At 40.1% G+C, this 14,017-nt stretch overlaps 2 protein-coding genes across 3 annotated transcripts in view; one reads left to right on the forward strand and one right to left on the reverse strand.

Moving 5' to 3' along the window:
* LOC148653558 (zinc finger protein 106-like) overlaps positions 1-2,286 on the reverse strand; it is a 30,853-nt gene extending 28,567 nt beyond the window's left edge. The window contains exon 1 of the mRNA XM_088648730.1: positions 2,107-2,286. The gene's annotated coding sequence lies outside the window, so the exon portion shown is untranslated. The remainder of the gene's footprint in view (positions 1-2,106) is intronic.
* Positions 2,287-2,376: 90 nt separating this feature from the next.
* LOC148653559 (synaptosomal-associated protein 23-like) overlaps positions 2,377-14,017 on the forward strand; it is a 28,274-nt gene continuing 16,633 nt past the window's right edge. The window contains exons 1-3 of one of the 2 annotated variants that reach the window (XM_088648732.1): positions 2,377-2,610; positions 10,126-10,237; positions 12,223-12,264. In XM_088648732.1, the coding sequence (XP_088504858.1) occupies positions 10,181-10,237; positions 12,223-12,264 (99 nt within the window). In that variant the 5' untranslated portion in view covers positions 2,377-2,610; positions 10,126-10,180. Of the gene's footprint in view, positions 2,611-3,781; positions 3,937-10,125; positions 10,238-12,222; positions 12,265-14,017 lie in introns of those variants that run through there. The other variant, XM_088648731.1, reaches the window with a different exon arrangement.

Genomic DNA, 14,017 nt, shown 5'->3' on the forward strand with positions numbered 1-14,017 from the left:
CGGCAACTCTGTCCCTCCAACATCTGAGGCCACAGCTATTTTCAGCTGCAATAAAGAGAGTGAGATCATTCCTGGCATTTCTTTCGGCTTTCCAGTCCCCAGAGTGGCACCCAAGCAGCCCGCTCACACACTTTGAAAGGAAATACAGGGACATCTGATTTAACAAATGGCTACTGTACTGCTCAGGGATCAAACCAGGATCGGGTTTCATCTGCAGCTGAAGCGTCAAACCAGAGAACAAAGATTTACTGATGTAAAATGATCAAAAAGCATGTTTCCTACTATGCAGTATGTGTGCAGTGCTTTGTGTTTATCCAGATTACATTTCATTTGCATAGTATCTCCACCTTATGTTTCATTAGTTATAAACAAGATAGACACTTAATCTTAGAATTACTCCTTTTAAATCTAAAAACTATGAAAAGAAAGAAAATCAATAAACCGGTTGTATGATGCCAAGAAAAAAACACATCATGATTATTATTTACAGGTTGAGCACTCTGCTAATAAAAGCAAAAAGAATGTAAAGCTGTCACATGTATTACGGTTACTTCACTGTCACCTCTACTCTCATTATTTTTCACACTCACAGTGGGGAAACAGAGCCACAGTGCTATAGGCCACATTCGGTACTAAAAATCAAGGAAAAGCATGAGTGTGGATGTTAAGCTGTAGGTTATGAGTGTGGAGGCAGGTGAATGTTAGGTGGATACTGGTTGTAGAATTTGATATGGCAACGTCAACCATACAACCCGCACTCAAGAATGAGGATAACATTAGGATGCCTGTGCTATCGGCTTCTTCGTCAGCTGCAACCAAGACCTCCATGCAAGATAGAAAGATGACTCTATGGATAGCTGAACAAAGCCACAGAGGCATATGCTCTTAAGCCAGCTGGCCATCAGGGAGCAGATATTCCAGACCCTTATTATAATTGTGTAATGCTGCTATATCCTCTTTTTCCTTACTGTAAAACGTGTTGAGGAGTCACTTTCAAAGTCGCTATATAAAATAGTTGTTCTCTACCATTATTTAAATATGTAATTTCCTATAGGAAGAAAAGAAGAGGGTATTTGCACTATCCTATTGCAGGCTGCAAGAGGCAAGTAAGTATAAATGAGTAGAAATGGCACAGTACACTATGCAATATATCTCTGGTGAGGCTGTGAGAGCAACAGTGTTTAGCCTGCATGTGAATTCCCCAACACCTCGCAACCAATCATCAACCACAGCCACTGACCTCCCCCCGCTGTCTATTTTATCATAATACAGCCAGAAGATTGCGGGGCGTTAGAAACTACAAGAAGAGATCAATGCACTGAGTACAACAGGATTTTCAATGTCGGCATGTCACATTCTCCACTTGAACTTGTTAAGGATTTAAACTCATTTTATCTGCCTGAATAATTGAGCATCTTGAGGTGCTCGCTGCAAGATCAACTTCGTTTTCTTCGCAATAACCCGAGTCGACGAAACTTCTTACAAATACGTAACAGAAAGAGCTCCAATCCGGTGACTGGCCATTGGCCCGCCAATTTAAAGATAAGGGTCAGTTTTGATTTTCTAATCACTTAATCAATGGATTTATTCTATCAAGGGGGCTGCAGGGTATTTTGATGTTTGTACTTAATAGTCCTGGACTGTACCAAATGTTTCACTGATCAGTTAATTGTTTCCAGGTCTGTGGAAGTGACCCCTTATAAACTTATCAATGGGGAAGAAGGAAGGCTCCGGGACCAGGTGATTTAATGCAGTCCATCTCTAGTAGCACAGTTATTTTTGTGATTATGGTTTAACCTTTAATTTATAAAGACTGTTTTTAACAAAACGCTGCACTTCCTAAATACTAACGCTAATGAAAAAAAACAATCACCAGTCACCGAGCACGCAACGAAATAATTTCATGAAGCTAGAGGTAGCATTGTGAGTGTTCAGGAAGCGCAGATAAGGACCTTAACATCGCCACGTATTGTACGTATAAACTCTGCAAAGCACTGTACTATTCGCTTTTCTTCAGCGGTAAGCAACTGAACTATGTCGCATCCCTGACAACATCTGGGCGCACTGAGCACCAAACTCGTACACGCCAGCTTCCATTTGTCCTACCTCGGAATTGCCTTTAAGAGACTCTCCTAGAGCCCATGGTCTGTAATCAGAAATCTGCGTCGTAGACTTCTATGCCACAGTGCACGCGCTTCCTGTTTAAACTGATATACTGTACTTAGTCTTAGCGGAATTATAACTATTCCCAGCACATTGCTGTTTTCGCCGCCATATTTGCGCGCGTCGACCCCGCCTCTTCCTTCTACGCAACAGAACTGAGGAAATACTGGGAGCGAATCGTGCTCAAGGAGCTCCTAGGAGCGGGGATTCAAGGCTACATTTTTCTAGGACTTTGTTGTCTACGTGGAATAGGCATTTTTATACATATTCTGTTAAAAAGCTCTGCGTTTCGAGTCTCACCTCCACATCCCGGGCGGGGAAAGTAGGAGAGAAGACACGCTAGAGGTCCCCCGTCCTGCACCAGAGCGCCTGCTTTCGAATTGTTTACTGTTGTAACTCTGATTTTATCTGTTCCGCAATCGTTTATGCACAAGGCACCGCTTCAAGGTTTGTAATATTATATTTACAACCAATAGTTTGTTTTTCCGCAATGTTCGTTTGCATTGTAATTGCATTGTAATTGATCTTTTTAGTGGTGAGTGCACTACGGTGCACTATGGCTACCGTCACATCATCCAGGTGCGGGGTGCACATTGGTGGAGGTGGAGGGGAGTCCCCATTACCTGTAAAGCGCTTTGAGTGGAGTGTCCAGACAAGCGCTATATACTGTAAGTGTAAGAAATGAGTAATTACTGTCGTAGTATAGCTAGCTATATACAGTTTCCATTGTATTATATACACGTCGTGGTGTTCATCAATGTTTTATGCGTATTATATGTAATTTTGAAAAACTGTTTTAAGATTTTCAACTGGTTTTGACACTCATCACGAAAAACGATTAACAGGTCTTAAAAATATAACAATGGGAAATGTTTAACACATCGGCATAGCAGCGTATCATTTTACTACACAACATGCTAAGTGTTTTAACATGATTAAATGAAAAGTGAAACGGTTTAATCTTCTGTCGTGACGACTAATGGAATTCTGCTGCTGGTTTCCTTTCACTACCAAACGTTCACAGTTGGCAAGATACATCTGATATTTGTACATTTTTAGTCTCATTCTTCAATAAATTAATTGCAATTAAATTAATTATATGCAACACCAATAGCGTACTAAAGGTATGGAGTATTTCAAAATTCCGAATGTGTGTGTGTATAATTTGAATTAATAAAATAGTATGAAAGTATTATTGTTTCAGGAAGTGTTTTGTGTACTTTTTCTTTATTTCTCCATAAAAACATCTGTACAGAGAAAAAAAGAATACCGTTTATGGAAGTTATTCATAGCCCACTTCCAAGAATACGTCAACGAAACGTTCAATCTTCGTAAATGCTTAATTTCGTGTGAAAGTGAAATATACGGAGGAAACCATTACAGCTCAAGAGTCATTCATTACATACAACTTAGTCTAATCATTAAAATCATTTTGGTATATACACAGTGATGGGGGCGGGGAAAGTGTAAAAAATGTTCTTTGTGTAAATTACAATTGATCATCCAGTTTAATTCCAAAACTAGATACAGCATGTTTGACGGGATTCATTTCTAAAGCACTTCCCTTTATTGGTGTTGGATAGGTTGTTTTCCTACTCTGTAAGGGAATGACGTAATTCAAGTTTCCCAGCACTGGGACGCATGCTCAAAGCGGCCGCTGTCCTTAATCAGATCTTCGCATGCGCAGTGCGAATCAGTAGCCGACTGAAGGAATTTATTTCGACTCTGTACCCCCGCCTGGGAGCTCTGAGTGTGTTTCAACTGAAAATCACAGTAAGTATTATTTAATCCATCTGCGCTTTCTACCACCTTTCTTCAGCTGTCAGGGGCTCAGGGTAGTCATTTTAAACTTTGTGAGAGGCTGGACTTGGTTATTTCTCGTCGCGGAAGGGTGTTCCGCTGCTGAAATAGCAGGGAAAGAACAACTACACAGCTGTAAGCAGCGTTTGAGCTAGTTAGAAGTACAAAGCAATAGTCTGCTAGAGAACGGAACATGAAGAATAATTCTCTATGAATAAAAACAGCGAAACGCCTCTGTTCGTGGCGGCTGCCGGTATCAATCCACCCACTACAAGGAAAAATAAATGTTTTCTGCTCGAAACGTTCACGGCTCCTTTGGAAGTCGGTAAAACTCGACCCTTTCCTATGATAATAACATGCAAAGAAGCGAAGACTCAGATCGGTTGTGGGGATTTTTCTTTTCGGCCTCAACATGAGGCATTGAAGAAATGGGGCTCTCCGCCGAGTGGGGGCTTCGCGAGTGTGGTGGGGGTGCTGTGGGTTTCCAGTTAAGGGAGATTCAGGAGTCATTAATTTTCAAGACCGCAACACAAGAGTGCTCGTCTATAGTTATGTTACTGGGAGACGGTTGTAAAAGTTGTATGTGAACACTTCTGGAGCAGAAGTATCCGACACGTACTTACTCCTTTGTGTGTTGGAAAAGACTAAACTTCTAAACTTTGGAATTAAAAGATCTGAAAATGTTTCGCTCTCTAACGTTATAGATATCGTTATAAAACTATTCCACCATCGTTTTTTTAGCTACAACGATTCTCAAATAGTCTTTTTCAGTTAACTTTTTTTATTTACATATTTCTTTGGCTCCGTATCTGACGTAGATTAGTAAAAGTACTAGTAAAGCCGATATCATTTATGGATTTTTACACCCCAGTGGCTTTAGTTTGTTTACTTAATGACCCTAAGTATTGAAATAGATTATTTACAAATGTTTTTTTAAGATGAAGTTAGAATACCTATTTCATGGCTTCTAAAGCAGGGAAATAAGAGATCCAGAATAAAAACAAATATCGTTCAAGTTGGAATAATGGTTTCTTCGAACCAATCATGTCGATTCCTGGACAGGAACACCTTGTGTGTGGAGCTTGCATGTTGCTCCCCACTGGCTTCAGTTTTCTCCAGGTGCTCCAGTGTCCTCCCACCTCACAGCGATGTGCTCGCTGGGATCATTGTCATCGCAAACTGGGGCGTTTCTGTGTTAACATACACTGCAATGGTCTGGTGTCCTGTCCAGGGTATAGTTCCTGGAGGCCACTGACCCTGACTGGGAACAACTATATTTCTGTTAACGGACTGATGGGTCTCGGGCAGGAGAGCTGCATTGCTCTGGGCAAGGGTGGGTTAACTATAAACAAGGAAGCGGAGGAATCGTTCCAAGGCCTTGCTGTACCTCATCTGATCCACAGGCTTTAATCAGTAAGCCGACAAACTGCTGAGTGTGCGGTGAACACAGTATCATCCTGTTTTCCTACTGTTTTAGCAGTTTGAATCACTCAGGGCATCCGGCAGCTAGTGATGGGGGAAGAGAAGGGGGAGCACTCCATGAGAGAAGATATGGCATGCTTCAGTTGACGGTTTCACTCATCCCATTTCCTGTGTTATAGGGAAATCCAAACAACTCAAGGCCTTAGCTGAGTGATTGAAGCCAACATTTCTTCTGCTTTAGAGCCAACAACTAGCTTTCTTGTGGTCATTGTAGAAATGCATTATAATGGAATCGCCTTCGTTTGCTTCATAGGAATAAATAAGAGCTTTAGTAGTTCAGGTGGTAGCTGTGTCAGCATGCGTAGGCTGCAAAGGAACAAGTAATAGGTTTATTCCATGCTGAGAAAAAGGGAGAAAGAAAACAACGTTTTGGCCGTGAAGCCTTCACTTGACACCTGAATGTTTCTCTCGGCCGAAACTAATCTGTTATGAAACAAGCAACTAAGATAAGTTTTAGTCCTCTTTTTGCTGGATGGGAAATCCATTTTTTTAGCCCTTTGCTGAAGACCGCAGCATTTTTGTAAAATTATTATTTTTCCCTTTTAATGCATAGTTTCGAGGGGAATGTGACACTTCCAAGTGTCTAAATGTTTTGTGGTTTGACAGGCAGTGTTAATGCCCCCTTTGCTTTTTCGAAAGTTACCACATCCCTTTGATTAATGCACAGCTCCTCTTCGTACCCCTCCAGGTGTTTTTGTAGTGCTTTGTAATGCTTTGTTTAGATTAGATTAGAGCATTTCTTTTGAACCTGCGAATGGCATTGGAGAAGGTGAGAGACATTATAAACTGAAATGATCTCTTAATGTGTTTAGGATCTTATTCTTCACACAAAGAACAAGGAAGATTAGTGCAGCCACCAGTTAAACCTGTTAAAGCGCAGGGTAAATGTCCAGATCGTCTACACCTGGGCTGTAAAGAGAGCTGCTTTATTGTTTACATCAGCCCATGTGTGATATAGATGCCCCATTCAGAAACTACAGTTTGCGGCTGTTCTTTCTTGTGCCTGTGCGGAGTGTCGCATATTGCTTTGTCACGGCTGCTCTGTTTATTGTTTCGGGGATGAACGGGTGTGGAACTTCCTTCAGAGTTTTTTGCTTGCCTGATTAGAAGTCAGCCGTGAGCTGAGAGAATAGACTAAAGGAAACAAAACCCAATATCCTATCAGATGCAGCACAGCTACACAGGAATGCCAACGAAAAAAACATGTGGTTCCGACTGAAACTGCAGGCGATTCAAGTTAGGACTTTTAAAAGATGTTTTCTCTTCCATTGAAAAAGTATAAAGAGCCACAGATGACTTCTGAGTCGCTTTGTTCCTTACTGCTGGAAAACAGGTTTTTGTGGACTAGCTGGAAATGTTTGTAGCCTTAAGCAAATATACCAGCACTCTTAAGCTTAGTGTAATGCGACAGGAGCAGGCATCTGGTCTGATGGCTGTGTGTGAAATTGTTTTCACAAATAAACAGGGAAAAAAAGGCACAACATTTTTCTTCGTGGGGTCTGTTGCTGCCTTTGTGAGAAAGAAACGGAGACTAAAGCAGCTTTTCACAGCACGGAAGTTGGAGAATGTCAAGTTTCTGTAGTTGCCACCACAAGGAAGTCACACTTTGATGCACACAGTTTTCACCATTCTTACTCGCATTCATTTTAGCATTGTTCATCAGGGGATAAGAATGTAAGGAAGGCTCGGTCGTATTTCAACTATTTCACATGATAAGGCTAATTTCTAGTTTCTCAGGTACCAAAGAAAAAGCTATACAAAGTGGGTTGAGAAGGTGGCAGCTATAGTATTTCATTTGAGCTGCCGCTGTTTGAATTTCTGTGTACTTGCCTCTTATGGGCAGAAGTGATAAACTCACATGTCATTCTTCAGTCATGAGGTCAGCAGCAAGTCCTGCCTTGCAAACAGTTAATTTGACTGATATGAAAGATATCTAGCTGACATACACAATGTGATTGTGTAAACCACAAGTGTTCTAGCCAAAATTCAGAAATGAACAGATAAATGGCAAGTTAAATTTCGTGTAATTTCATGTAGGAATTGACATGCAAGAACTTTGACCATATCTATGAAGTGCATGGCAGATCAGTCCGAGAAAATCTAGCCATTATGTTGAAACCAATAGGATGTCCAAGAATTAAGGGCAGTGTAGATCTTCAGGGATAAAGGTATTCAGTGCCCTGGGTTGGGTATCTTATCATAAAAAAAGATGTTATAGAAAAACCTTAGAGCTTAGACAGACTTTTCCAGGCCTGAATAGAATGCAATGTGAAGTTAAACTGAAAAAAACCTATAAATATGAAGACTTAAAAGTTACCAATTAAAAATTCTAAAGTATATTCTTCAAGATATTTGAAAACCCATCAGCCATTTTGTGCAAGGGCTTTAATGCAGATTGTTAACATAAGGGTGTTGATCAAATGCTTTTTTTGAGTCATTAAAATATTAAACAGTTTTCTGGATCCTTCAGCATCCCGGATAAAGCACACATGAACATTTAAAGGATACGAGTGATCTCTTCTAGTCCTGTGTAAGTGAAGATAGTATCTAAAAAAAGAGGATGTGGTAATCTGAATTGGGCTTCCTTAGAAGTACAGTGAGTCCAAGGAAAGTTATAAACCTTCTTCTTGGTGGGGAAACAGAGAGACAAGATGTTGCAAGTATGGCCAACAAAGTGTAACATGACATTAGTTTGAAGGGGATAAAGTCTCCATTGCAAATGTGGCTGCAAATGAAAAGACACTGCCTGTTCGCACTGTCCTTTGCAAAGGAAAGTAAGCTGGTCAGTGGTCAAAATGGCTTTGTGTGTATGACTGCAGGACTGATGCCTTGCAATTTCACTTCAGGCCTGGGGCAGAAGGGTGATCAAGAGGGTCGGGGACAAAGGAGGAAAGGGAAAAGATGGCTCATGCTACAGAGGAAGGCAGAGTTCAGTGTCTTAACCTTGCTAGATCTAAATCTCTCTTTAATTGCAGTTTTCAGCTTTTAGCTAAATGATAACTGAGCTCTGCCTCTCGGTTTCTGTTCTGTTTTGGGCTAATGTGCATTAATACAGAATTCTTCACTCTTTTTTTGTCACGTCTTCTCGAATGCATCAATATTGCACCAGAGAAATGCAATTTCCCTTGATGTCTTTACGTCTATGGAACAGGGGCTGCAATAGGATAATGAGATTTAGATGAAGGGACACAGGAAGCAAGGTTTTAAAAATAAATGAAGTATTGCATCACACTGTTGCCAGGGTCCCCCCTCAATTGCCCCAATCTGTCATTTTGTTTCTTCTGTTCATTGGTTTGAACAGAGGGAAATTCCTGGTGCTAGATCACAAAGTTATCAACACAGTATGCTGTGGATTGTGACACCAGGGCCCTAAATACCATGGGTGGAATCATTCTTTTTAAGCCTCCTTAAGTCAACGTATTATTCAGTAACCTTGCAAAGGTAAGTATAAAAACCTAAATTGTGCAAGGTATTTTTATGGATTACTGAACGGTGATCAGGAGAATTGAATGATAACTGTAGTGTGGAGTACAAATAGCTGGCTAAAGAGGGTGTAAACTGTGTATCACTGGTCAGAGGGCTAATTTAACAAAGTACATCACTTGACTCGAAGGTTTTGCATGGCCTGACTATAGCATAACAATTCACCTTGTACTAGGATATCTGTGGCTTTTCTAAATATTTGTCACCTTTGCAGTTTGCTTTGTGGTAGCATCACATGTTTATATTCCAGGAGTGGACATTAATTCACTAAACTTCAGGTAAAAAAATCCTGACACTGAAGCATCTAGTTGTGTCAATGAACAGCTTAGGGGTTTAAGGTAATGGGGTGGAAAGGACTGAGCTCAGAAATGGGAGAAGGCTATTCAGCCTATCTGTCCTGTATGGTAGTAGCTAATTGCTACTCCCAGGATCTCACCCAGCTGGTTCTTGAAAGGAGACAGAGTATTGGCTATTTAATTCAAGCAGGAGGGTTCTGCTTTTCTGGGATTGTATGATTGTTAATTGATTATTGAATTCAGACTGTAGTTGTACTCAAGTTAGTCTTTGAAGTGACCACAGGAAAAAAATAAAGTATTCCAGAACTAGCCATCTCATCCCAAATGCATTTGCCATGGGCAGCAGAGAATGCTAAGAATGATAGGATCTGTGATCCAGAGTGTGAAGTGCAGCAGCAGAAAATGCAGATGAAAGCCTGCTGCTTTAGCAGATGTAATGGCAGCTGTGAAATTACCACACAGTACATAAATATTCATGGGCAGCAAGCTGAAAGTGTGATCACAGATGGTAAAAAAAAATACCTTAACTGTAATACATAGGCTTAGTGCGCAAGGCATTTTAAAAAATGCAGTTCAAGCTTGGAAAAATGTGTAGAATTTCAAGTCGGAAGTAATGATAAAGTTATATATTGCAGGAGCTGTATTTTTTTTACTCTCATCACGCTAATAGGTTAGCAACATGAGGCTAATGCGGCTTCCAAACTCGTAGAATTAAAAGAAAATGTTTGAAAGCCATAAGCATCGTGAACAAACTCGAACCTGGGCCACTGCATCCTAGAGCTCCTGTTGAGTTTGGGCGAGTGTCTTTCCTGGTCGAGTCACTCAGGGGCCTCCGGCTTCCAGCCTCGTTTCTTACCTGTCTTGCATAGTAACACCTAGATCCTGCTTTCTCTCTCCACAGACCACAGAGTGCACAGCTGGTGGGTATCAGCAGAGCGCCCCAGAACTCCAGCAGCATGGCGGAAATGTCAGTGGAGGATATAACCATGCGGGCCAACCAAGTGACTGACGAGGTAGGCCTGCCTCTGTGCCTCTGCACCCCGCACAGCCTCAGCAGAGAGTGTGTGGCTGGCAGGACTCTTGAGATTCTGTCCCTTTTTAAAATATTCTATTAAATTTGTTTTAATGATGTCATCATTATATACAAGACCTCCTGTATATCTTCCAGTAGACACATGCCTATGTTGTCTACCCATGTGTTTCAAAATATCCTGAAAAACAAGACTTTGAGAGGTGTTATTTGGACAACAGATATCAACCAAAAGTTTTTTTTGTACTGTTGTATGGTAATGAATTACTCAATGTTTTTTGTACTATACAATAAAAGTTACTAGGCTGGGAAGTCAAAGGAAATGGGCTCATGGCTCTTTTTGTTTTGAACCTCATTGTTGGTTTTGTTTAATAAAAACAGCCATTAGACTGGTACTTCTGCACAGCTCTGTCCTTGATGCATAACTGCACACTAGCATAAAGTAACTCATTTTCAGTTTAGTTTGTTCACGCCTTCTGTTTTGCAATTTAGTTTTGCAGATTGCAACAGAACTTGGTGTTACTAGCTAGGATGGTTGTAGACAACTTTTTTATTGTTTATGAGGGAACAAAAGAAGAGCAGATCTTTCCCTCATTCGTCTAGATTTTTCAATACAAAAAACAACCCATGCTAAATTAGAGAAGTGTATACAAAAGTCATTGGTATTTCCATTTTGAATATTTTCTTCATCTAGTTGCAGCTGAAGTGGGGGAAAACATTTCTTTGGTTCAATAATTTTACTTCCTCAAATTCATAAAATACATTGCCTGCAATAGTGGTGTTCCCCAGAGTTTAATATCTGAATTACAGGTTTGAGTCAGGCTCAGTGTTTGAAAGGTCATGCTAAGCCATTATTCACTCTTAATGAGAATGAGACAAGCAGACGGTAACAGCAACACTGCCTGGATTGACTGGATTCCAGTATGACATTCCACTGTGGTGTCACTGATTCAGCTGGTGCAGTAGTGTTCAGGATGAGAGGAACTGTGGCTGCAGGTACAGATATTTGGTGTCAGTGCTTGTCTGAGAAGCCAGTGTTGCAGGGCTACCATTTTGTGGAATTGACTACCTCTTAAGTCGGAATCCCCTTAAAAGATTGCCTACTTAATGGGTCTCATGGGTGTGGTCCCATTTTTCTATACCCCCGTCCTGAATTTTGGAGTCATCATCTTGGTATGGTGCTTCAGCCTTCATGCTAGCGCAGGAGGAGTGTGAAGAGCAGGTAATCACAATTGTGTGCCATCTGCTAATTTGTTCATGTCAAGCCCCCTAGCTGCAACAGCATTGCATGGAGGAAAGACCCTGCTCTCGCTAGTAACACAACAAGCTTGCAGGAGTTAGTTGTACACCACCTGGAAAGTTCATCTCAGTGGGCCAAAGTGCCAAAAGTCTTTCCCTAAGTGGGGACTTTTCCCTCCTCAAACTGTGTTTGTTTCTCCATGAAACACTTCATTAATACAGAGGGAAAGTAGCAGCAGCCTATTCCTATGGTTCAGATGAGCCTAACACATCACTTAGGCTTGAAATAAATGGCGTTTGGCCTTATTCGTTTACAATTGCAAATAAAATTCTCCAGCTGGTTAACTTTGGTTTACAAGAGGAAATAATGTTACTGTGTTTTCAGTATCCATATGCTTTTATACTGCAGTTTTTATTGTTCCTCTGTGTTTTTGTCCTCAGTTGTCGGTGTACCTGTTCCAGGGTGTTTGTATTCAGTGCAACTTGCAAACAAGCACCCTGAGTGTACTGTGAAATCTGAGTCACTGTTAATCAGGGTTCTTCCTGAAAGTGGAATAATGACACCTTCACCTTCACTTTTCAGCATCATAAACCTTGTGTGATTTGAAAAACAGCCCTTGAAGAATCAATTAAAAAGAAACTACAAATTAATTAACACAATTGTGTATTGTATACCATATAGCTGTTCATAGCTTCCCAGCTATAGAACTTATGGATTTTCTTTTTCAGTCACTGGAAAGCACCAGGAGGATGCTACAGCTGGCAGAGGAGGTAAGCCTGTATTTCTTTTTTCAGTTTTTACACTGTTGCTATTGTTGTGGTCTCTAGATTATTCTTAGATGGGTTGAAAAAGTGGCGTAAAGCTGCCGTGACAAATTACATTGGTTTATTTAAATCTTCTTCCCAAATGTGTGGTGTCATTTGTTCACAGTGGTACAGAGCTTCTCCTTTTCAGTATTTTGTACATTCAGGCCTTGAAATTTCAGAGATCTGAATCATACAGACATCAGGACATTATAGAACCTGTCTTTTTTTTCACAAATTAATATAAAGCATATTGTGTCTTATTAAAAGAAAACTGTCAGTCTTCTGTAGTGCAAATGAGGAACAAGCGTTTTGATGCTTTTATGATCTACACAGTTTAAAGAAGTGTTTAACAGAACCACACGCACCAGTGGTTTTGTAACATGATTTTTTTTCCTGTTCAGCTAACCAGAGCCTTTGCTGATTAGAAGTTGCAGACAGTGTCTTGACCTGGTATAAAGACATATAGGAGGTTACAAACAAACTATTTTGACCTATGTAGGTTCTTTGGTTGCTATGATTATTTTGCTAAGTTGGCTGGCACTTTTAACAAATCCAACTTACATGCATCCATTTATACAGCTGGGTATTTTACTGGAATGATTTTGGGTGAAGTATCTTCCTCTAGGGTAGAACAGTTCTGTCTTAATTGGAATTTGAACCCACAAGCTTACAGTTTTAAGTTCAGATCCCTAACCACTGCGCCACACTGTTACACCTAGTATTTGTAGGTTGCTAGTAGCTACACTGATTTCATTCAGCTGTTTCTTTAAAAAAATATATAAAGAATGCTATTTTTTATACCATGCCCCTTTCTCCTCGAGATGTCTATAAAATGTTTAAACGTTGTGAAAATGTATCAGAAATTACATCTGATCAGAAATTATCAACTGCCAGGCTCAAGTGCAAAGTATTCTAAATCCTTTGGTAAAACATCTTTCACAAAGCAGCCTTTGAAAATGTAGTCTTTTTAAAGCTTTCCATTTGCATACTAAAAAGACAAACAGCAGTCAATGGAATACAAGGTAAAACATCTGTTACACTTAAATATACTGTGTATATATAAATAAAGTGTAACACTATAGTTTTATACAGCATTTATTGTAATGATTTTGTAGTGGTCATTTGCCATCTGTCACCTGCTTAACTGCAGCTCTTAAAGTTACATGATACAAATGCTAAAAAAACTGCTTTATTGTGATGCAGGAAAAACACTTTTTTTCTCTTGTAAGAAGAGTTTGTGTAGCAAGTGTTTAAGATAACTAATTTAAGACACAAATTTACAGGGCATGTTAGTATCTTTTGCCCACTTTACCCTCGCTATTTCATGTCTGCATTGTGTCATTTTCCCTGTGGTCTGTGGTGTGTGTTCTGTCTAGGTTGTTTTGCATTAGAATTTCTAACTAGTGGACAGATTAGAAAATATCTGCCATGCATTTTCTTTGCTCAAAGAACATTATTAGAACATTATTCCGTTTTGCTGAACAAATCACTAATTTTAATTTTCCTGAACCATATATTGAATGAGAAACATTTCCCATGAAAACTCTGCACACCTTGTGTTGTGTTCTCCATGCCTTGCTCAGTTGTCTGTGTGCTGGTGCACAACCTCAGGAATAGCAAATAAGACAGTGAAATCTACAGTGTAGGCATAAATGACACACTAGACATGATGTGAAGTTTGTCCCTGAAGGCTTTAAAAGGTCTTTATAACCACTGT

Source organism: Lepisosteus platostomus, chromosome 10, assembly GCF_059453375.1.
Source record: "Lepisosteus platostomus isolate fLepPlt1 chromosome 10, fLepPlt1.hap1, whole genome shotgun sequence".
Lineage (NCBI taxonomy): Eukaryota > Metazoa > Chordata > Actinopteri > Semionotiformes > Lepisosteidae > Lepisosteus > Lepisosteus platostomus.